The sequence below is a fragment of the Pelophylax lessonae genome (genome assembly GCF_965119305.1).
Source record: "Pelophylax lessonae genome assembly, chromosome: 4".
Classification (NCBI taxonomy): domain Eukaryota; kingdom Metazoa; phylum Chordata; class Amphibia; order Anura; family Ranidae; genus Pelophylax; species Pelophylax lessonae.
Genome location: NC_138771.1, coordinates 671,286,898 through 671,312,411, shown reverse-complemented (window position 1 = coordinate 671,312,411; position 25,514 = coordinate 671,286,898). Strand labels below are relative to the sequence as shown.

General features: G+C 45.0%; 1 protein-coding gene across 1 annotated transcript; it reads left to right on the top strand.

Moving 5' to 3' along the window:
• Positions 1-12,529: 12,529 nt before the first annotated feature.
• Positions 12,530-23,947, top strand: LOC309553104 (E3 ubiquitin/ISG15 ligase TRIM25-like; the record flags this gene model as incomplete). Its single annotated transcript, XM_082254001.1, has 4 exons — positions 12,530-14,073; positions 19,258-19,309; positions 22,673-23,275; positions 23,417-23,947. 4 exons carry the CDS (start codon positions 12,530-12,532, stop codon positions 23,945-23,947), a joined length of 2,730 nt encoding a protein of 909 aa, XP_082110127.1.
• Positions 23,948-25,514: the final 1,567 nt, after the last annotated feature.

Here is a 25,514-nt window from a genome sequence, read left to right as displayed (position 1 = left end):
GTAGTCAGTCACCAGAAATGGCAGTATTGTGTTGCTCTTAGGTTCAGTATGACAGCATTATTTACCTACAAATAAACTAAGAACCTTATATTGACAGAGCTTACCATCTCAGACTTTCTAGAGTCTAGCAAGGTTAAACAAAATTTTATGATGCTTTCTACAACTTACAATTCACAAATGTTTACTGAAGCCTCTCTTGACATACAGAGATGAGTCATTAATATCAGTTATCAAGAATGAAACAATTATAATATATAATGGTTTTCTACATATCTATGTATGTTAGTTATATATATATTTCATTGTTAATATTCTGTTACATATAAGATTATAATATATCTGTAAATCTTATTTTTTTATGGGTTTAAGCACAGAAAATACTGACTAATGTTTATGGTTATCACACAAACAAGATAATCTTGGTATAGCATCTTAGACTTATCTAAAGAAAGTCAACAGACTATTTATTTATTACCTTAGGTCAACACAGCATGTTTGGGGTAAACCTGTTGAATAGGCACTTTTTGTTAAAGGAGATTTAACCTTTCAGTAACCTAACAAAAATGGATGTCATTGCTTCATATTTCTATATAGAACAAAATATAACATTTCTTTCTTATTTAAATTTAACCTCCCCAAATAAGCCTGACATATCCCTCCTCCCCTTCTTCCCAGTATTCAGGTGACCAACCTTTAGAAATAACTGGGAAGCAGCTTCAGGAGAAAGAAATGAAAAATGTCTTGTCCTCTTTTTATAAGAGAGTAGTTCATATTGGGGATTGTTTATCATAACTTTCAAGTAAGGCGATGAAATGAAAAAGCAGTTCCAAGTGTCAGTTCGTAGCGACTTTGCTATTGTTAGCTATGTCACAACTGTTCCTTGTTAGTCTTTTGAATTTCAATCTCCTAGTAAAGAAACTCAGATTTTCTTGAAATCTCCAACTTCAGTTTGCAAAGTTTTGATAGATATAGAAATTAACTACTGCAATGGTATTGGCAACTACCATTCAAAATGCAGTAAAATAATGTTGGCAAACAGGAATCCGAGAAATCTCCTTTGAACGTGGATTGAACAATGAATGGTCTCAGCATGGTCTAGAGTGTCATACACCTAGACTGAGTTTTGCTCACATGTGCAATGCATCATTCTCACATCTCCTTCAATTGAAAACAGGAGGTAGTGCGATTCCTTTCAATGGATATCCTCGGATCAAATGCACAAAGATCTTTTAAAACAAATCTTCCTCTCCATCAACAAGAATCTTTGGCGTCTCACAGCATGATTCCTGAAGAAAGACCCGATTCAATGAGGGGTTCCGTCCTGAGCTGGGCTCCAAGGAGTAAGATGACCCATCGGATTGCCGCGTTTATGGTAAACATCATCGTCTGTACCAATCAACGACCTGGCATGGAAGGTTATTCTCCCTCTATTGGATGAAATATACAGTATGAATATATATTCTCATCAATTGACATTTCAATGTGAGGTTGGTAATCTAAGCTTTCTCAGAGTACTCCTTTATTCCATTGTGGGATCAGTTTTTTATCTGACCACCATGGAATGTGAGACTATGTATGTGACCTTTCCTAGGGGAGACTAACTTCTGGGGCTCATTAATATGGGATGTAGTCATCGCCATGGATACCACACATTGAACAATTTAACAATGATACAATATTTTGTTAAAATTACCTACTACTTAGGAGAAAAAATATAATATCTCCCCCTATGGGGCATCAATGCAATTTATTGAATGCAACAAAACTACCTGACATTGAGGATTCCTTCTTGGTTACCGTAATACAACCTTTAACCTCTTGACTTCATTACGTCATTAGGGTTTGATCCTCCTTGGTATCACCGTCATTGGCGATTTTTTTGAAATGTGTCCGCTTTGAGCGACCTGTTTGAGTCAGAGGGATGAAGTGACCACTGAAAAATAGGAGGGTAGTTAGTATCTAACCACCAGGATCCCCTGGCAGGGATTTCAGGATACTCAATACTGTTACCTGGGGATAAAATGGTGTTAGAACCTCTGTCTCCTATGCTTTTATTCAGTGTATCCCTCTGATTCCTGACCATTTGGGCATTTAAGGATTTTGTGGCCTTTGTCTGGCCACAGGATTTGTTCCTAAAGAGGAATTATTTTATTTCTGGGCTGCAATCCCCTGAGTGAACCAAGTGATCATCTGATCCAACTTGGCATCTACTCTGCTGAAAACCTTTTCAGAAATGGATTGTTGGCTCCGCCTCTTGCGGTGCCTATGTCTCTCGGGTACAGACAGATGGGACAGATCCCAAACAGAACCACTTGTTCGGTTCTGGCGTGGAATCTGGGCCTTAATGTCTCTCGATCTTCCTGAGGATTTTGGGGGGCCCTAAGATGGGGCAAATCCCTATTTATTTGTGGGTGTCCCCTTATTGAGGATATTGGGCATAGCGAGGTTTCCCATCCTCAAGGGTAAATTGGGCTCTTTGGGGATACTCCCTAGAGATTCTTCTAAACCTTGGGCCCTGTCTCCTTGGAGGGAAATCCTGAGGTGGCCTCTGTCCCCCCCCCCCCTCCTTATTGGTGGGGTGTCCGGTGTCCTCCTTGAGGTATCCGGTATAAATCTTGCTCCTTTTTTTTCAGTGTGAGGGTTTAGGAGAAAGATGTGTTTCTGCCACAATTTTGGTGACAGGTTTACGCCTTTCTTTGTATTCACTGGTCTTTTGGATGGAGTACAAATTGTCACTCTCTTTCACCAACCATTCCAGTGAACACCCCAACTTGTAGTCCCTTGCCAAACCTATTATTATGTACGTAGGCAATGCCTCAAAGCACAGGGATTTAAATTCTGGGTGGTTTGTACTCAGGCTCCTTCATTGAAGGGTGTTAGGCACTTTTGAGTACAGCCAATAATTCAATGGGCTTTGGTGCTGTGTACATTTGAAATTATAGATAGCAGCTCTAGCAGCATTAAGGTTGTGTATGGGTTGAATACTAAATTACATCCTACAGGTCCAACACATAAAGGTGTTTTCATAGGGCTCAGGATGAACCCATTCTTAACAAAAATTGGGACAGTACTTTTTTTTTAAAACGTATAAATTCTGGAGGTGTATAGTATCTTTTTAGGGGTGCTAGTCTTTTTGCAGTGACCTTGATATGACTCATACCTATTTATGCATGGCTGCCCAATTTTTGCCCTTCTATATTAGGATGATGGCTGGGGTGGGACATGGACTCTCTGCCTGACTCCCCCCCTTGTCTGGGTCATAACTATCAGACTGGGAGTCATATCTGGGTCTAATTAATTACTTAATTTTTTAATGCAGGACTGATAAGCATTACCCTTTTGCATGGACACCATAGCCTTTTGGAACTCTCCTATTTATTTATTGATGAGTTCCTGTCCTGACTTGAACTGTTACACTTTTTTTTTTCTAATTTTCCACTGCTGGTTACTCGGCAACTTTTTTTTTCCACTGCTGGTTACTCAGCAACTTCCACTAGAAAACATTTTTCCTTGCTCAAAACTTCCTACTTCTTGCATTAATCATTTTTATTTCTCTTTCAAATGGTTACTTTCATTACAGCTTTCTTGATAAGACTTCTGTCACAGTTCTACTTCATCTGCAGTTTCACGCTACATTCTCTTAACTGATGTGTCCCAATAGAGGTCACTTTCACCTGCTCAAGGAGGTTCCTTATCTCACTTCCTATTATTTGGAGTGGAGATTGGAACTTTACTAAATTCCTTTTTGCTGAGCCTTCTGGTGCAGCTCCTCACAGAAATACAGTAAGATTGGCATGACTCTAAAAGTATGTGATCACGCTTCCTGACGTCTTTGGTGTTAGATAAGCTTATTGGTGAGTTCATACAGCGGGTTTTCCTCTACCCAAGTGTCAGATCCCCATTATTGGCCCGACTTCTGAGGATTTTGATATATGACTCTAACCAGCATTTACATATTCCACCATTTCAGACTCAGAGAGGTGTTTCCACACATTTATGATCTGTGCTGAATCTAATGGGGTTGTGGGATTAACACTAGGCACTGACACCTTGCCAGAGTTGGCAGCGTGAACATTACCTGCTGTAGACATTTTTAAGGCATTTCTATCAACATCACAATCAATAAAAAAAATCTAAAAAACATTTTTTTTTTTAAGTTATGAATTATGCCACCATGATCATAATTATGATTGGCCTATGTAAGAAATTAATAATATCTCGCTGGGCCGCCTCCATTATGTCAGAATGTTTATACTGCTCTGAATATAACAGTGTCTATTTATGTCAATAAGCAAAGATCTGTGCGGAAGGAGAATCTCCACTTATTTCCACAAATCAATATGTAGCGAATTCTTTTTATTAATTAATTTCTTTTTAATAGCATATACCAATCTTAGTGAAAACAGTCTACAGTATGGAATATATAAGAATATTTATTCACGAGACATGTAATCACGATAAATATTCAAACTTGAGATGACACAAAAAAATAACTTTACATAAAATATGAACTTCAAACAATGAATGCAATGTGATGTGTAGCTCAATAATGAAAGTAAAAATAAAGCAATATTATGTTTTCTCCAGGTATAGTATAAACCATAAATTAATGTTCTATATAATCAGACCACAATTGTCTGCGCAATGCACAGTCGGATAGTCACTCCACTGCAGATGAAGCGAGAATAGGCTATGCAAAACGTGAGACTTATACGCCAATATGCGCTAAATCTGATATTCATAAAAAATGTTATAAAAAGCAAAAATCATCTCTTAGAGAAAAATATACATATTTAAGGAAGTACATAAACAATATTGAATTATAATCAAATAAACAGCAAGGCATATTTACCATATTTAAAATGGCTGCTAGCTTAGAATGGTCGTTACCAGAGTCCTTAAGATGGCCGCCTTTCCAAGATGGTGGCCAGGTAGGGAGGAGTTTCGTTTGGCGTCCCTCAAAGTTTCAGATACATGATGGAGCAAAATGGAGTCTGTGTAGATGAGTCTATGCATGGCTGTAGTAGCTTGTGTGTTGTATGTGTGATGTATGTTGGGCAAATGTCATGTGTGATGTGTCTCTCTCTCATCTGAGTTTTCCTTTTTATATGGTATAGAACAAAGGATTATTAAAATTGCCAAAGGTTAAACCCAGAAGGAGTGACATTATCCCCATTGGTTGGGATAACTTATCCATTAACTGGTGATGCCATTGGGTGACACCTCTTGGTCAACCAGTATATGGATATTAAAACTATATGATTTCTCCATATTTAAGAGTATCATAAAATAACATAAAAAGTATCCATGCTCTCATCTATTACATGTCCATTTAATATCCACTATGTATCTAAATGAGGAATGAATCTTGGTAACACCATAATATATTAATAATATATATATATATATATATATATATATATATATATATATATCTATATATATTGGAAATGACTTTTTAACCTAAGACTTCAATTAGTAGTAGTCAGTCACCAGAGATGGCAGTATTGTGTTGCTCTTAGGTTCAGTATGACAGCATTATTTACCTACAAATACACTATGAACCTTATATTGACAAAGAGCTTACCATCTCAGACTTTCTAGAGTTTAGCAAGGTTAAACTAAATTTTATGATGCTTTCTACAACTTACAATTTACAAATGTTTACTGAAGCCTCTCTTGACATACAGAGATGAGTCATCAATATCAGTTATCAAGAATGAAACAATTATAATATATAACGGTTTTCTACATATCTATGTATGTTAGTTATATATATATTTCATTGTTAATATTCTGTTACATATAAGATTATAATATATCTGTAAATCTTATTTTTTAATGGGTTTAAGCACAGAAAATACTGAATGATGTTTATGGTTGTCACACAAACAAGATTATCTTGGTATAGCGTCTTAGACTTATCTAAAGAAAGTCAACAGACTATTTATTTATTACCTTAGGTCAACACAGCATGTTTGGGGTAAACCTGTTGAATAGGCACTTTTTGTTAAAGGATATTTAACCTTTCAGTAACCTAACAAAAATGGATGTCATTGCTTCATATTTCTATATAGAACAAAATATAACATTTCTTTCTTATTTAAATGTAACCTCCCCAAATAAGCCTGACAACCTCCTACACCCTGGACTTCACACCTGCCCAATACTTGCTTCACCATACGTCCCTGCCCAAACGCCCCTACCTCAAGTCCTTAGCTATGCATATGGTTAACGCCACCAGGATGTGCATTCCCATACATTGGAAATCTACGTACCTTCCAACTCCGGCGGAATGGTTCTCTAGAATTAATAAAACGGAGGAGATGGAGGAACTAATTTTCACATCCCAGGATAGAATACACAATTTTCATGCCACTTGGTTGTGCTGGTCTGCTTTTAAATCCTCTCTGTCGTACATGGAGGTGATGGGGATTGTCCAACCTGAATAGGCTGGACTGCTCTGCATGGCTGGTGGAGGCGGGCACTCTGGGGGGGGGAGGGGCTGGGGCGTGCACCTGGGGCACCTCCTCCCACACCTTTCCTCTTTTCCCCTCCGTTTTTGTACACTCCTATAATTTTCCCCCTGTCCCTCTCGAACCTTCCCCCCCATTCCTTTTCACCGAGCGGTCCTCTCCCTCTCCCCCCTTTTTTTTTTCTTTTTCTCTCTCTCTTCTCCCTGTCTTCCTTTCTTGTTCTTCTTTCCCCTTGCCCTGCTTGTTCTGATGTGTTGGAGAGCCCGACTGTGATCGACCCTATGGGCGAGTCGGGCTGCTCCACTCCTGTATAAGTATGGCTATCAATACTCTGATTGCAGAGGCATAACTAGGGTCTCCAGTGCCCTTGGCGAGGTGCTGTATCGGCACCCCCCCCCCCCCCGAGAAAGAGAGAGCGTTTGACAGAGAGAGACAGATTTTTGTAATAATATCTTTCTTTGATAAACGGTGTGTGTTTTTTTTAACACATGGTATGTACCACTTCCCCCATACCACACAAACTCCAGCAGTAAAAGGAGACAGGGAGAGAGGGGGGTGGCACAGAGAGAGAGGGGTGACAGGGAGAGAGAGGGGGTGGCACAGAGAGAGAGGGGTGACAGGGAGAGAGAGGGGGTGGCACAGAGAGAGAGGGGTGACAGGGAGAGAGAGGGGGTGGCACAGAGAGAGGGGGGTGACAGGGAGAGAGAGGGGGTGACAGGGAGAGAGAGGGGGATGACACAGAGAGAGAGGGGGTGACAGAGAGAGAGAGAGGGACTGACACGGAGAGAGAGGGGCTGACACGGAGAGAGAGGGGGGTGACACAAAGAGAGAGGGGGTGACACAGAGAGAGAGGGGGGTGACACAGAGAGAGAGGGGGTGACAGAGAGAGAGAGAGGGGGGGTGACAGAGAGAGAGAGGGGGTGACACAGAGAGAGGGGGTGACACAGAGAGAGAGGGGGGTGACACAGAGAGAGAGGGGTGACACAGAGAGAGGGGTGACACAGAGAGAGAGGGGCTGACACGGAGAGAGAGGGGCTGACAGGGAGAGAGAGGGGTGACAGAGAGAGAGAGGGGTGACAGAGAGAGAGAGGGGGTGACACAGAGAGAGAGGGGGTGACAGAGAGAGAGGGGGGTGACACAGAGAGAGAGGGGTGACACAGAGAGAGAGGGGGTGACACAGAGAGAGAGGGGGTGACACAGAGAGAGAGGGGGGACACAGAGAGAGAGAGGGGGGACACAGAGAGAGAGGGGTGACACAGAGAGAGAGGGGGGTGACACAGAGAGAGAGGGGTGTCAGAGAGAGGGGTGACACAGAGAGAGAGGGGGTGACACAGAGAGAGAGGGGTGACACAGACACAGAGAGAGAGGGGGTGACACAGAGAGAGAGGGGGTGACAGAGAGAGAGAGAGGGGTGACACAGAGAGGGGGACAGAGAGAGAGAGGGGGTGACAGAGAGAGAGAGGGGATGACACAGAGAGAGAGGGGGGCACAGAGAGAGAGAGGGGGGGCAGAGAGAGAGAGAGAGAGGGGGACACAGAGAGAGAGAGGGGGTGACAGAGAGAGAGAGGGGGGTGACAGAGAGAGAGAGGGGGTGACACAGAGAGAGGGGGTGACACAGAGAGAGAGGGGTGACACAGAGAGAGAGAGGGGTGACACAGAGAGAGAGGGGGGTGACACAGAGAGAGAGGGGGGTGACACAGAGAGAGAGGGGGTGACACAGAGAGAGGGGGTGATACAGAGAGAGAAGGGTGACAGAGAGAGAGAGAGAAAGGGGTGACACAGAGAGAGAGGGGGGTGACACAGAGAGAGAGGGGGTGACACAGAGAGAGGGGGTGACACAAAGAGAGAGGGGGTGACACAGAGAGGGGGGACACAGAGAGAGAGGGGGGTGACAGAGAGAGAGGGGGTGACAGAGAGAGAGAGGGGGATGACACAGAGAGAGAGGGGGACGACACAGATAGAGAGGGGGTGACACAGAGAGAGGTGGTGACACAGAGAGAGGGGGTGACACAGAGAGAGAGGGGTGACACAGAGAGAGAGAGGGGGGTGACACAGAGAGAGAGGGGGTGACACAGAGAGAGAGAGGGGTGACAGAGAGAGAGAAAGAGGGGGTGACAGAGAGAGAGAGAGAGAGAGAGGGGGTGACACAGAGAGGGGGGTGACGCAGAGAGAGAGGGGTGACACAGATAGAGAGGGGTGACACAGATAGAGAGGGGGTGACACAGAGAGAGAGGGGGTGACACAGAGAGAGAGGGTTGACACAGAGAGAGAGGAGTAACAGGGAGTGAGCGGGGGGACACACAGCAGCTCTCTGTACCTGAGAGGCCAGCCAGGCCTTCCGTGACTGCAGAGTGCATTCACCCACCGCTGTACTTCCTGGAGCTGACTAGAGGAGCCGAATGATGGTCATGTGGGTGGAGCCCTGTGACGAGGGGAGCCATCCATCCACGGAGCTCCGACACTGACTGACGCCTCCTTGCCCTGCACACAGGCAGAGAGCATCTAGCTGCGGCTTCCGGGATTGGAGAGAGGGGGGCGCCGCGGGCGCAGGCTGAAAGGAGGAGCGGTAATTTACTGCGTCTGCTACACTACGCTGCCAGTGTTTTTGCGCCCCCCCTCGGCCTGCGCCCCTGGCAGGCGCCGTTCTGTCCAACCCCATGGTACGCCCCTGTGTGATTGTTACCCTAATGGACACTATAAGTGTCCCTTGCTATGGTCTTTTATACTTGACTTGTCAGTATACAACATGTTGCTGGTACATATTTGAAAACCAAAAGAGAAAAAAACAAAAAAGAAAACTTTTGTGTCATATTTTCATGCGCTCATTAGAGCAAATGTTTGTAAACTTCCCTTTTTCTTACTCTTTAATAAACAATTTTGATGGAAAAAAAAAAAAAGTTCTCCTTTCAGCTTCGTGGAATTTTCGCTCAATGAATGACCGTCACCTAGCAAAAAATGTTTCCGTGGAGAGAAATTTCCTGGTCTCCAGGTCAGTCTTTTCCATATAGAGTAGGGCTTTCAAGTTGTTGCATACCATAGAGATTGTGGGGGGGACGTTAGAGATCCAGGTCTTTAATATGACTTTCCTGGCCACCAAGGTGCAGAGGTAAGCCCATTGAGGAGTCGGTGCGGTCGTCCTCTTAGAGGACCCTGTATATAATCTTGGAACTTCACAAACGAAAAGCAGAAAATGTGGAGACTTCTCCAGGCGAATGTCCAGGACGGAATGGATAAAGTCCAACACAAGGTCCCAAAACACAGAGATCACCTGACAATGCCAGAATCTATGAGCCAAGGTCGGCCTGTTTTCATTGCACTTGGAGCAAGTAGCAGTGGTGCCCGGTGTTAGACTTGTAGAAGGCTGGTATAAAAGCCCTGTGGATCAACTTAAACTGAGTTTCTCTCCATGTTTCGGGCTAGTACATATTTCCTCAATTTTAGGTAACCGTTCAGAATGTTCTGTGCCAAGTCTGTTTGAGGGAAGTCAGAGCCCCACTTATCGAACAGCGTTTCCACCGTAATCTTATTTGTGTGCATCACAAGCTGGCCATATATGAGAGAGATGGAGTAATGTTTCCGGTGAATTAAGTCATCCACAAGTGTTGTCTGAAAACTCTTCGAAGGATTACGAGAGCAAGATTTGATGAAGGAGACTGTTTGATGGTAGTAGAAAAGATGAGACTGTGGCAGGTTGAATTCCGCAGCTAGCTCTGAGAATGATTTGATGGAAGAGTCAGACGACCGGATAAAAGAGTAGACTGAGGTGAGACCTTTGCGTGCCCACAATTGGTACGGAGTATAGTCTTCAGATTGGGGAAAGGATGGGTTACCATGAAGCGGTAGGTGTTTTGATATAGAGGACGGTACTCCAAGGTGCTTCCTTATTTCTCTCCAAGCGATTAAGGTATCCCGGATGAGTAGATGGTGCCGGAGAGTCGGGGAGAGATTGCAGTTTGCTATGGAGTATGCCAGAAAGTTTCAACAGTTGAGCCACATTGGCTTCAAGGGCATAGTTGGAAAAGGTAGAGGACTCCGTAAGCCAGTCCAGGCCATAGCGTAGGAGGCATGCTAAATTGTAGAGCCTGACATTGGGTAGGCCTGCTCCCCCCTCGCTCTTCGGAAGGTGAAGTTTGGCAATGGAGATGCAAGATCTTTTCTTATTCCAAAGAAATTAGTTTATGGCTCTTGGAGGGGAAATTTTGAGCTATCCCTTGTGTGCCATAATCCTATCAAAAGTCCGCTATACTTTTTTCATTGAACAATTTTAGTTTGTATCAATGGCCTCTTTTTTGTTCTAGGTTATGGCTCTGTTTAAAGTGCGGACATCTTTATGTTTAAGGAGATTAGGGATCGTCTGAAGCGGATATAGCAAGCGTGGAAAGCTAACCATTTTGACCAGGTGGCACCTTCCGAAGAGCGACAGGGGTAGAGTCATCCACATCTCAAGTTCCCTGACAATCTTTTCTATCAGAGGGACATAATTGAGTTGATATAAGGACGAGGGGAGTCTGCCTATCTTGATACCTAAATAGGTAATGTGGTTGAGAGTAAGCCGAAAGGGGAGAGAGGGGTCCCAATGGTCAATTACTGGTTGGGTCAAGGAGAACTTCACTTTTATCAAAGTTAACTTTCTGTCCTGTTATGGTCCTGAATTCTTCTAGCAGGGAGCATATTATTGGGAGATCACCGCTGGGCTGCGACGTAAAAAGTAAAAGATCGTCTGCGAAGAGGGCGGTCTTCAACTCTTCCTCCCCCAAAGTGATCCCATGAATGGGGGGCGAAGAGAGTAAAAACCTGGAAAGGGGTTCCATGGCCATGTTGAACAGTACGAGGGACAGGGGGCAACCTTGACGCGTCCCCTTGTGGAGTGATATGGGGGTTCGTCATGCCTAATGAGGTGAGGATGCGGACTGAGGGGGATGCATACAGGGCTTTCAAAAAGCTCAAAATTCTACCAGAGAAGCCCAACTTTGTCAGGGACAGGAACAGCCAGTCAAAATTGATGTTATCGAAAGCCTTCTCGGCATCTAGTGTAACTATAGCGAGTTGAGCAGAAGGGTTGGCTTTAGCGTGTTCCAGGACCGCTGTAACTTTGCGAATGTTTGCCGTTGCTGACCTGCCCCTGACAAAGCCTGCCTGTGTAGGGTGGATGAGCGTAGGGAAAACTTGGGCAATCCTGGATGCTATGATTTTGGACAAGATTTTTGCGTCAATGTTCAGTAAGAATATTGGGCAGTACGATCCGGGTAGGGTAGGGTCCTTGCCCTTCTTGGCTAACATCTTTATGTATGCTTGAGTGCCCGAAGGTAAATACGTGCCCTTCTGCCACATAACGCTGTAGAGCAAAGTGAGCGTGGGTAAGAGAGTGTCCTTAAAAGTTTTATATAATTCAGGTGGGTATCCATCAGGCCCCGGAGCTTTGTGAGATGCCATATTAGAAATGGTTTTACTAATGTCTTCTGAAGTGATTGGGGCGTTAATCTGTTCCAATTGCGTGACAGAGAGGGAGGGGAGGGATAAGGCATTTAAGAAGGCTTGGGCAGACTCGTGATTTATGGGGTCACTACTGTAAAGTGCTTTGTAATAACCCTCCAAGATGTCGCTAATCTCTTGTGGGGTGTGGGTCAGGGTCCCAGAGCTATCTTTACGAGCTAAGATGTGCGTTGGTCCGTGGGGGCCCTTAATCAGTCTGGAGAGTAATTTGCCGAGAAGAGAGCTTATCTGGCTGTAACACTTTGATGTCTTTATTCCTGTGATATCTCACCATACATGCAGGAACCAGTTTCCCGTGTTTCTTCTCCACACTTGTCTTTACCTATTTCTCTCTCTTCTAATGTTGGGAGGTATGATTATCTGATTATCATTACTACTGTGAAAAAAAAAACCCTCCTAATTCTGTAATCTGATCTCTGTGTCCTGCAATACTCATCCAGCCCAGCCTCACCCTGTGTAGGAGGATGTCAACCCCCTCCCCCCCCCCCCTCCCCAACACACACACACACCTCCCCCCCTTCTCCAACGTCAGAGACTTTCAGTTTAGTTTCTCTTCAGCAATGGCGTCTGCAGATCTGAGAGCTGAGCTGGAATGTTCCGTCTGTCTGAACATTTATACAGATCCTGTAACCCTGAGATGTGGTCACAACTTCTGCCGGGTCTGTATTGATCGTGCGCTGGATACACAGGAGGGTTCTGGACATTACTTCTGTCCTGTATGCAGAAAAAGGTTCAGGAGTCGTCCTGCACTGCACAAGAACATAACACTGCGTAACATAGCAGAGACTTTCCTGTCTGCTCAGCCAGATCAGGAGTCCGGGGTCTTCTGTACTTACTGTGTGGACTCTCCTGTACCCGCTGTTAGATCCTGTCTACACTGTGAGGCCTATCTGTGTGAAAAACATCTGAGAGTCCACAAAAGATCCCCAGAACACATCTTATGTGACCCCACCGTGTCCATGGAGAGCAGGAAATGCCCCATCCATAAGAAGATCCTGGAGTATTACTGTACTGAGGATGAGACCTGTATCTGTATATCTTGTTCTATGATTGGAGGACATAAAGGACATGAGATGGAGTCACTGGATGAGGCTTCTGAGAAGAAGAAGAAGACACTGAGGAATGTTCTGCAGAAACTTCTGACAAAGAGAGAGGAGATGGAGGAAAGAGTCCAGAGTCTGGAGGAGCACAGGAGGAAAGTAGAAGAAGAAGCAGCTGGTGACACCGAGAGAGTCACTGCCCTGTTGGAAGATCTGGAGAAGGGAGACCTGAGGGAGATCTCCGGGCGGGCAGAGCGGATCTCCATCTCCATCCGGGATCTGGAAATAAAGAAGGAGGAGCTGTCCAGGAAGATTCGTCACATTGAGAAGCTGTGTAACATGACGGATCCACTGACTGTCTTACAGGAATCAGACACAGGTGACTTGTGTGATACTGAGGATGGAGATAATGAGGACAGAGAGAGACATGAGGAACTCCTCCATGATGGAGGGGGTCCGGATGTGGCGGGGGTCTTACACACAGGTTTATCTGATATAATAACAGAGGTAAATGTATATTTCCCCATACAGGGATCTGCAGACATATTACTGGATGGAAACACAGCTAATAATAAGCTACAGATATCAGATGACAGGAAAACTGTATCCTGGTCAGATAGGAAGCAGAATCACCCAGAAACACCGGAGAGATTCCAAAATTATTCTCAGGTGATGAGCAGTCAGAGTTTCTCCTCAGGGAGACATTACTGGGATGTGGATGTCTGGGGGTCAGAGAGATGGGTAGTCGGGATGTGTTACCCCAGTATAGACAGGAGAGGGAAGGAGTCATGGATTGGAAATAATAAATCCTGGGGATTGAGCAGGATAGGTTATCAGTATTGGGCGATACATGACAGTAAAGTGACCCCCTTACCCACCAATCTCTCCAGTAACAGAGTCAGGATAGATCTGGATTATGAGGCCGGGTGGATCTCCTTTTATGATCTGTGTGACCCGATCCGACACCTCCACACCTTCACCACCACCTTCACTGAGCCCCTCCATGCTGGGTTACGTGTATGGAGGAGAGGTTGTATAAAGATATGTGGGGGGAGGCGGGAGATGTGAGAACTCCGCCCACAGTCCAGTGATGTCAGACGAAGAAGCAAATTTAATTTAATATTCATCCAATAGTATATAGCAGTGGGTGTGGCTTCCTGAAAGTTTTTTTTTTTTCTAAAAAAAAATGTGAGATTTCTTACTGATCGCTGTGATTGGATAGAATATCTGTCCAATCACTGGAGTGACAGTAACATGCTCCTATTGGTCAGTAGGGAAAGGTGTGGTATCTATCTATCTATCTATCTATCTATCTATCTATCTATCTATCTATCTATCTATCTATCTATCTATCTATCTATCTATCTATCTGTCATCGCCTGCTTCCACTCCTCCTCATCTTTGCCCCCCCCCCTCCTCTCTGCCTATCCCTCTCATGTAGTCTCTTTGTGTGAATGCAAGCTTTGATGAGACATAGAAGGTGGGGTGCAACCACTGAGAGGGGATTGCCTGGGGTTACCTCTCCTCTCTCTCTTCCCTCCTGCTGCCCCTCCCCCTCCTCCTACCCCTCCCCCTATGTGGTCCCTTTGTGTTGGGGGGCACCATGACCAGACATAGGGGGTGGGGTGCAGTCACTGTGGTGGGATAGGATGAGGTCCCCTCTCCTCTGTCTCCTCCCTCCTCTCTGCCCCTCCCTCTCCTCTCTCTCCTCCCTCCTCCTCCATACAATTTATACTACAAAGAGATGGAAAGAAATGTAACAATCTGAGAGGAAATATATGAAGAAGTATTCTGGAGATTTACTACTGAAAGAAGAAATGTGATCAGAGAGCCCAGACTGTTTTTAAGCGGAGTGGGTCAGGATTAGATCCCCTGTCAAGTTTTTACTAGCAGGGGCTCCATTAGAGAGATTACCCCTCTCTTCCTGTCCTGGTGACAACATATTACTAGACAGGAAATGAGGAGAACTCTCCAACAGAAACACAGACTGAAATAAGAATCTTATTTTTAGCTAAGTAAAGAAGGCGGAGGTTTAGAGCCCCTGTCAGATTTTTATATGTCTGTGTCCCTGTTATAGATTTCCCCTCACCCCTTGTCCTGTTGTCTCCAGGACAGGAAGTGAGAAAAAATCTCTCTAATGGAGCCCCATATAGTAGTGAAAAGGCAGCAGGGGTTCTAATCCTTCCCAATGCCAAATCTAGAAATAAAATCTGTGTCCCGGCATAGAGTGTAATAGAAGATCTCATTCATATAATTGTAGCAGTGTCGGTGTCACTGTAAGCAGCACTGAGATGTATGTTGCTGTGCAGCGTGTTCTCCGGTCTCATCCTCCTCATCTTCCCCAGCACAGAAGACGATATTCTACATAGACACGTCATACATTAGTCTGCTAATATAGAGAATAGATGGGAAGCCAAAGTGGGTGAGAGTGGAGAACATGCTGACCAGTAATATACATCACAGTGCTGCCTGGAGACCCCAAGTATGTCCCATTACCTAACGAGTCCCTGTCATTTGCTCAATAAAGTCAGTAACCCCCCCCCCAACCCATTTATATCAACTTTTATAGCTCCCCCACCACTCCATTCCTCTGTCAGAGCCCTGAGTCCTGACCTGGGTAAGATACATGGTGGGTTATGTCGGAGCTTACACAGGACTGATGATGTCACCCCTCTATCATGTGACAGTATATAAGTCTTGTGATTGGCCGCATTGTATGCTGGGAGAAGATCCCATGATCCCTCATACCTGGGAAACTGGGGACTTAGTGAGGACTTTGATGGAGTAACAACAAAGGAAAATATAAGTGGGTGTGTACAGGTCTTGAACCATGTACAGAAGGGGTGGGGCATTCATTCAAATGGCTCCCCCCAGTACTTGAGCACTGGGTACAGTGAGATGGGACGGTGAGGAACTGCATAGAGTGCCAAACCTGAGACAGAGCATTGCTGCATTGCAATTTTGGTGATACAGATACACCTGATTGTGTCCTCAAAGACTTACTTACCTATTATTGATCCTTTGGGCACTTCTCGGCAGTACACTCCACAAAGAGTCCCCCCGTTATATGTTATACTTATGACTTTTACCTTTATTTCATCGGCTCCTACTATTACTTGGTTTTATACAGAAATATATGTACCAGTAGCTCCGGAGGAAGCTTTTTGCTTAAGCGAAACATGTAGGGCAATCTGGCTACATGCAACGTCTACACACCAGTTGTCGCAAAAGTGCAACTCAAGGACGATGGAACAATTTTCTTGTCATCGCCCATGAGGCTTACCAGATGTGACGTACTACTCTGCCATCTACTGTGATATGTGATATGTAATTATACTATATACTGTAAATATGACTATCATATTTATGCCATATATGCCTACTAGGGATGCACCGATCCGATATTCGGATCTGATATCGGCGCCGATATGGCCATTTTAGATGGATCGGGGATCGGTAACATTGACCGATCCACTGGCCGATCCGGTTTTTGCTGAGCCATCCCTTACTAGGTGCAGTAGTAGTATGGGATGGGAGCCGCTACTTCCTGTATAGGTCCGGCTCACAGGCGGAGTGATATCAGATGCACTCCGCCTGTGAATGGAGGAGCCACACACATGAAGCAGCGGCTTTGCTCTGTACTGCAGCCGCTTGCTTTGTGTGTAGTTCCGGATCAGTTCCGGTATCGGTATCTGCGATTTCACAACGCCAGATATCGGTATCGGGTCCAAAAAAGTCAGATCGGTGCATCCCTAATGCCTACTGAGGCAATATATTTCTACAGTTTTGTGTTCCTTCTTCTTGTTTTTGTTTGGAGAATTTTTTCTCTTTTATATTTTCAAATAATAAAATCTATACTCTTTTTAAAATACCAGTGCCTATAAAGTCCATATTTTTTCCCCTTATCCCCTTCTCTAATATGACTTATTGTCTGTGTCCGAGCTGTGATGTCATAGTAGAGAAATGGCTGCCGAGGAACCCGATGTGGAAACTACAGATAGAGGTGTACTGGCCCTTTAAGAACAAATCTATCTATCTATCTATCTATCTATCTATCTATCTATCTATCTATCTATCTATCTATCTATCTATCTATCTATCTATCTATCTATCTATCTATCTATCTATCTATCTATCTATCTATCTATCTATCTATCTATCTATCTATCTATCTATCTATCTATAAGAGTATAATGTGTAAACAGTCTGATTCCTTATTATTGATACATTTACAATGAGTTTATTCTATTGATGATTTTATTGTGTGAAGAAATAGAAATTAATAATAGATCTACAAATAGATAGAAAGAGATGAAAATCGATGGAAAAATCTCAGAGGAAGCATATGAAGAAATGATCCCGAGATATACTAATGAAAGAAAAAAATGGGATTAATAACTTATATAATGATATCACTATAATAATGTATGATTACTAGAGCTGCAATGTGTCCCCAATATAATGGATTAGCAATAGAATTCTGTGGGATCACTTTTATAATGTATCCTAATACAATGTGTCCCCATAGAATGGATCACCAATATAATTCTACTGGATCGCTTTTATAATGGATCTTAAAATAATGTTTCCCAATAGAATGGATCACCAATAGAAATCTATTGGATCACTTTTATAAGTGATCCAATAGAAGGGATGTTCTTCCTTGGATTATCTCGCTCGCGCCTCAGCGTGGCAAGTTCTGTCTGGAGCTGGGCCATTCCTTCTGTCAGCTTGTGGAGGGCCACCTCCCATGGAGCTATTTGTTCAGTTTGTGGTGGTTTACATGGTTTATCCCCTGTGCTGGCCATGAGAACGTCCGCACTGGCACGTCTGGGCTCTGAATACAGGATAGCTGCTTCTAAAATTTCGTGGAATTTTAAGTTTGGGTTACTTCTGTACTTTTCTTGTAGCTTTTCCCTGACTTTGTCAGACAGAAGCCCATCCAAAAACTGATCCTTCAGCCACTCGTCTGTATCACTCCAGCCAGCACTTCCTGCTCGCCTCCTCTCATTGCGTCGGATCTCGGCTGCTATATCCTGCAGTTTCAGAGCGTACTGCAGAATGGATTCTCCCACTCTCTGCCTTCTATTGATATATCGAGCCCGAAGATCCCCCAATGCAACTGGTTGGGTGTACACTGCTTCCAAGCGGCTGATTATCTTGTCTAGGGAATCCTGGTCCTCTGCTGGAAGGTGCAAAATTAACTTCCTTGCTTCCCCTTCAAGGGCATTAATGGCAGATCTGCCTGCTGTGTGGGTGGGACCCTATATGACCGGATCAAGCCCTGCAATCTCCTAATCCAGTCATCCAAGTCCTGATCTGGTCCTGTGTACTTAGGCAGTTGCTGTGGTAGCAATCCTGCCAGCAATAGGGAAGCTATGGCAGACTGACACCCTCAGCGCTGCTTCTCTCACCACTGACTGACATGGCTGATCCTGTTCGTGACGCCAAGTGTTATGTATCGGTATCAGCCAAATGATCAGACCAGTGGTAATGTGCAATTTCTACTTTACTTAATGAAAACCAATGTAGATTACACAGGAGATCATGTGGACAGGGGTTTGCAGTACAAAACAGCAATATGAGGAAGGGGAAAACAGTCATAAAACATGAAAACAAGTATATTGCAATTCTACTAATGGCCACTAGATGGCAGCAGAGTGCTCTGAGTTCAGTTTACTGATAGGATAGAGAGCTGAAGATTTCTCACGTGTTCCAAGATGATAATCATTCCTTCAGCAAACTGTGAGCTGAGGGGATTTCCTGATGGCACAGACTTCACACTGGCACTGCTGATGCTGATTTTGGTCAGGAGGCTCTGGGGGCCGTAGATAGGACCACCCCACTGCTTGGACAGCTTCTCCACATGGACTGTAACAGAGTCCTCTCCAGTGACTGGGGCTTGGATAGATGCTGCGTGCTCTTTTGCTCACTGCTGGTGGCCCACACACCAGACTGATCAGATGAAGACCCAGCACCTGGGGACAGCTCACTTGCCCAGTCACTGCTGTCCCATCAGAGAGGATCTCTCTGAGCACAGGAAGCTGGGCGGAGCTGGCATTTATACTCCATGGGCGTGTCCAGGAACTCAGGGGATGCTGGGAGCCCAGAGGATTGTGGGGAATTGAGTTAAAGGGACTTGCACCTACATCTGGATAAAGGGGCACACCACTACAGAGGTTTCTTTCATATGTGTCAAGAAGGTGGGATCTAAGTTCCTGCCTGAGTGTCGTGAGTTTCTGTTTCAGGTCAGCAGAGGGCTTGGATTGGTTCAGGGACTCTACAGAGGTTATTGCCTGGGTTAGCTCATCTATACGATGTGACCGTTTCTTAGTCGTCCTATGTTGCAATTTTATCATTACCCCCCTACTGAATGCCTTATGGGCATTCCAGAGAATCGCGGACTCCGATACCGACCCCACATTGTTGTGGAAGAATTTTGTTACTGATTGACGGAGTAGATCGGCATTTTCTGGGATTTTAAGGATGTCAGCCCTTGCCCGCCACGGTTTTTGCGTAGGAGTTACAGGAGATAGGGTCCTTGAGATGCTCACAGGAGCGTGGTCTGACCACATAATGGGGGCTATCTCGGAGTCCGCAATTCTCTGGAGTAACACTATATTAGTTAGAATTACATCTATTCGTGAATACGTATTGTGAACAGCAGAGTGGTGGGAGAACTCCCTGTCCGATGGATGGTGGCACCTCCATACATCAAAGAGGTCATTCCTATGTATGAAACCTTGTAGGGATTGTTGGCGTCTGGTGGCTGTAGTGGAAGAGTCCATAAGACGGTCAGGCGGGAGATTGAAATCCCCGCAGAGTAGTAATGGTCCTTTCTGGAGGGAACAAATTTTTTTGATTGTGCGGTTCAAAAATTTAATTTGATGAACATTGGGAGCATAAATGGAGACCAGAGTCATAGTGAGTCCATCGATAGAGCACACCACTATAAGGTATCTGCCATTGGGATCTGCAACTGATGACATGAGATGAAAGTCGAGTGATTTGTGGATGGCTACTAGCACCCCTTTTCGTTTTTTGGAGCACGATGCAGTGAAAACAGTGGGAAAGTCTCTGTGAGTACAGGCAGGCGTGTGCGATTCTAAAAAGTGGGTCTCTTGGACACAGAGAATTTTGGCTTTGCGTTTGGCTGCTGTGCTCCACATGGAAGCGCGTTTGGCCGGGTGGTTTAGGCCATTAACATTCATTGACAGTATTTTAACTGACATGGAAGTGTAAGAGATTGTGCGGTGTGGAATTACTCACGGTTCCATGGGTGCTCACATTGCAACTGGTCGTGTAGAGGGTATCTTGGCTCGATATACAGTGGGCGGTGCTAGAGATGCTGCATTGGGGGGAGAAGCTCCTGTGGAGGTAGACGGTGGTTTGAGGCAGACGTTCCGTGCACACAATGGTCAGTGACGATGCTGTAGTCATACCTGCATAGGGGGAAAGGAGGAAACAAAGAACCAAACAGTCCAACGTTAAATATTTAAACATAGCGGAGACTTCTGGCATGGGCAGCCTTCTCCTAGCGGGGGGTAGGAACAGTTTATAGCCAAATGGGCTGATCAACTCCAAGCAAGTTTCGATGAGTTAGACAGGATTCCAGGTGTGCGGAAAAAGAAGAAAGAGCAGGTGACATTGGATAATCATGTGTCTCTTGTATTGCGATGGGGCACTGTGTGCCACTGCTGGTGTACTCTACTCTGGGACTTTTTTGCTCCTACTGGAGGGGCAGGTTCCAGGATTATTCCCCACGATTGAAGAAGGGATATGCCTCTATCCAAAGTGGTTATGGAATGTGATGTTCCGTTCCTCTCTATCACAATCTTCCATTTATAAGGAAGATTATGATTCCGCAGTGCTTTTGTGATAGTGGACAGTTGCCTCCTCATATCCAGGGTGTGCTTGGACAAAAATCTGAATAGAGGAATAAGGGTCAGGAAGTTGGACCAGTAGCCTAGATTTAATGAGAATAGTTTATTTTGTTTGATAGAAGTGCACTCGTAGTAAGGTGTCGTGGGGCATTTGCTGGGGGAGAAATGGGGGCTTTGGGACCCTGTGAATGCGGTCAATGGTGAGCTCCAGGGGGATCGCTCCAGGTAAGATAGCAGAAAAAATATCAAGGGCAAATTTGTGTAGCTCAGCAGATTGTACGGATTCAGGGATGCCCCGGATCTTAAGATTGTTTCTTCTGGAGCGATCCTCCAGATCAGCAATCTTTGCTTTAAGTCAGTGGCGTTCTTACACATTCTCCTTTTGTGCTTCCACCAAGTCATTAACAGTGGTGACTATGTCAGAAATAGAGGATTCCACATTATGCACTCTGTCACCCAGGGAGTGGACTGCAGTGAATCTGTTAGCAAGTGTCATTATGTCGGATTGCAGGGAGGTATGAAGGGTGAACATCATGTCCTTAAGTGCAGTATCTAGGATAGGTTGGCCCACAGTGGGAAAGGCAGCTATGGGAGATGTCCCCAAGGAGACCGGCAGTAAAGTGTGAGTTGAGCAGCTAATTACTTTTTTTAAGTTACATGCCCAACACTGGCCGTATGCAATCTGGCGAGACGTTTAACTCGCGGGTTCAATCCCTGTCCGGTGGGACTATGTTGTGGCCGACCTAGCATGGAGCTGAGGCCTGCATGCGCTTGCTGGTCGGCTGGGGTGACCACTGGATCTATTTATCCAGCCCGCTGCCCAGATCTGGCTTAGCTGCTTGTAGATCTCATAGGAAATAAATCCGGAGAAAAGCTAACTAGAAAAAAAACTATCTAGAAAAAAACTTTTGCCAGGACCAGAGATCCCAGCAAGGAACTAGGTCCTTACTCCTGACTAGACAGATTAAAACTGACATCCTATAGCAGGGAGAGAGAGGATATACCCCCTGGGACTGCCGTCCGTCAATGAACGATAGAGAAATGCTGTTTTTTAAATTATCCTTGCACGCGATTGGCTATTCCTTGCAAAGTCGATAACCCCCTTCTTCTAGATGTTTTCTAGTGACCGTAACACAGCCCAGAGACCTGCTTTCATATCATTTTGGAGAAGAGAGCTCATCTGACTGTAACAATTATGATGTCTTTATTCCTGTGATATCTCACCATACATGCAGGAACCAGTTTCCCGTGTTTCTTCTCCACACTCGTCTTTACCTATTTCTCTCTCTTCTAATGTTGGGAGGAATGATTATCTGATTATCATTACTACTGTGAAAAAAAAACCCTCCTAATTCTGTAATCTGATCTCTGTGTCCTGCAATACTCATCCAGCCCAGCCTCACCCTGTGTAGGAGGATGTCAACCCCCTCCCCCCCTCCCCCCCACACACACACACCTCCCCCCCTTCTCCAGCGTCAGAGACTTTCAGTTTAGTTTCTCTTCAGCAATGGCGTCTGCAGATCTGAGAGCTGAGCTGGAATGTTCCGTCTGTCTGAACATTTATACAGATCCTGTAACCCTCAGATGTGGTCACAACTTCTGCCAGGTCTGTATTGATCGTGCGCTGGATACACAGGGAGGGTCTGGACATTACTTCTGTCCTGTATGCAGAAAAAGGTTCAGGAATCGTCCTGCACTGCACATGAACATAACACTGCGTAACATAGCAGAGACTTTCCTGTCTGCTCAGCCAGATCAGGAGTCCGGGGTCTTCTGTACTTACTGTGTGGACTCTCCTGTACCTGCTGTTAGATCCTGTATACACTGTGAAGCCTATCTGTGTGATAAACACCTGAGAGTCCACAAAAGATCCCCAGAACACATCTTATGTGACCCCACCTTGTCCATGGAGAGCAGGAAATGCTCCGTCCATAAGAAGATCCTGGAGTATTACTGCACTGAGGATGAGACCTGTGTCTGTATATCTTGTTCTATGATTGGAGGACATAAAGGACATGAGATGGAGTCACTGGATGAGGCTTCTGAGAAGAAGAAGAAGACACTGAGGAATGTTCTGCAGAAACTTCTGACAAAGAGAGAGGAGACGGAGGAAAGAGTCCAGAGTCTGCAGGAACACAGGAGGAAAGTAGAAGAAGAAGCAGCTGGTGACACCGAGAGAGTCACTGCCCTGTTGGAAGATCTGGAGAAGGGAGACCTGAGGGAGATCTCCGGGAGGGCAGAGCGGATCTCCATCTCCATCCGGGATCTGGAAATAAAGAAGGAGGAGCTGTCCAGGAAGATTCGTCACATTGAGAAGCTGTGTAACATGACGGATCCACTGACTGTCTTACAGGAATCAGACACAGGTGACTTGTGTGATACTGAGGATGGAGATAATGAGGACAGAGAGAGACATGAGGAACTCCTCCATGATGGAGGGGGTCTGGGTGTGGCGGGGGTCTTACACACAGGTTTATCTGATATAATAAGAGAGGTAAATGTATATTTCCCTATACAGGGAGCTGCAGACATATTACTGGATGGAAATACAGCTTATAATAAGCTACAGATATCAGATGACAGGAAAACTGTATCCAAGTCAGGTAGGAACCAGAATTACCCAGAAACACCGGAGAGGTTCCAGCGTTATCCTCAGGTGATGAGCAGTCAGAGTTTCTCCTCAGGGAGACATTACTGGGATGTGGATGTCTGGGAGTCAGAGAGATGGGTAGTTGGGATGTGTTACCCCAGTATAGACAGGAGAGGGAAGGAGTCAGTGATTGGAAATAATAAAAAGTCCTGGGTATTGTTGAGTTTAGGTTATCAGTATTGGGCGATACATGACATGAAATTGACCCCCTTAGACACCAATCTCTCCAGTAACAGAGTCAGGATAGATCTGGATTATGAGGCCGGGCGGATCTCCTTTTATGATCTGTGTGACCCGATCCGACACCTCCACACCTTCACCACCACCTTCACTGAGCCCCTCCATGCTGGGTTACGTGTATGGAGAGGTTGTATAAAGATATGTGGGGGGAGGCGGGAAATGTGAGAACTCCACCCACAGTCCAGTGATGTCAGACGAAGAAGCAAATTTAATATTCATCCAATAGTATATAGCAGTGGGTGTGGCTTCCTGAAAGTTTTTTCTTTTACTATAAATAAATGTGAGATTTCTTACTGATTGCTGTGATTGGATAGAATATCACTGGAGTGACAGTAACATGCTCCTATTGGTCAGTAGCGAAAGGTGTGGTATCTATCTATCTATCATCTGTCATCGCCTGCTTCCACTCCTCCTCCTCTTTGCCCCTCCTCTCTGCCCCTCCCTCTCATGTAGTCCCTTCGTGTGGATGCAAGCTTTGATGAGACATAGAAGGTGGGGTGCAACCACTGAGAGGGGATTGGCTGGGGTTACCTCTCCTCTCTCTCTCTCTCTCTCTCTCTCTCTCTTCCCTCCTGCTTCCCCTCCCCCTCCTCCTACCCCTCCCCCTATGTGGTCCCTTTGTGTTGGGGGGCACCATGACCAGACATAGGGGGTGGGGTGCAGTCACTGTGGTGGAATAGGATGAGGTCCCCTCTCCTCTGTCTCCTCCCTCCTCTCTGCCCCTCCCTCTCCTCTCTCTCCTCTTCCATACAATTTATACTACAAAGAGATGGAAAGAAATGGAACAATCTGAGAGGAAATATATGAAGAAGTATTCTGGAGATTCATTACTGAAAGAAGAAATGTGATCAGAGAGCCCAGACTGTTTTTAAGCGGAGTTGGTCAGGATTAGATCCCCTGTCAAGTTTTTACTACCAGGGTCTCCATTAGAGAGATTACCCCTCTCTTCCTGTCCTGGTGACAACATATTACTAGACAGGAAATGAGGAGAACTCTCCAACAGAAACACAGACTGAAATAAGAATCTTATTTTTAGCTAAGTAAAGAAGGGGAAGGTTTAGAGCCACTGTCAGATTTGTATATGTCTGTGTCCCTGTTATAGATTTCCCCTCACCCCTTGTCCTATTGTCACCAAGACAGGAAGTGAGAAAAAACCTCTCTAATGGAGCCCCAGATAGTAGTGAAAACACAGCAGGGGTTCTAATCCTTCCCAATGCCAAATTTAGAAATAAAGTCTGTGGCCCGGCATAGACTGTAATAGAAGATCTCATTCATATAATTGTAGCAGTGTCGGTGTAACCGTAAGCAGCACTGAGATGTATGTTGCTTTGCAGCGTGTTCTCCAGTCTCATCCCCCTCATCTTCCCCAGCACAAAAGACGATATTCTACAGAGACACGTCATACATGAGTCTGGTAATATAGAGAATAGATGGGAAGCCAAAGAGGGTGAGAGTGGGGAACATGCTGACCAGTAATATACATTACAGTGCTGCCTGGAGACCCCAAGTATGTCCCATTACTTAATGAGCCCCTGTCAATTGCTCACTAAAGTCAGTAACCCCCCCCAACCAATTTCTATCACCTTTTATAGCTCCCCCACCACTCCATTCCTCTGTCAGAGCCTTGAGTCCTCACCCGGGTAAGATGCATGGGTTATGTCAGAGCTTACACAGGACTGATGATGTCACCCCTCTATCATGTGACAGTATATAAGTCTTGTGATTGGCTGTA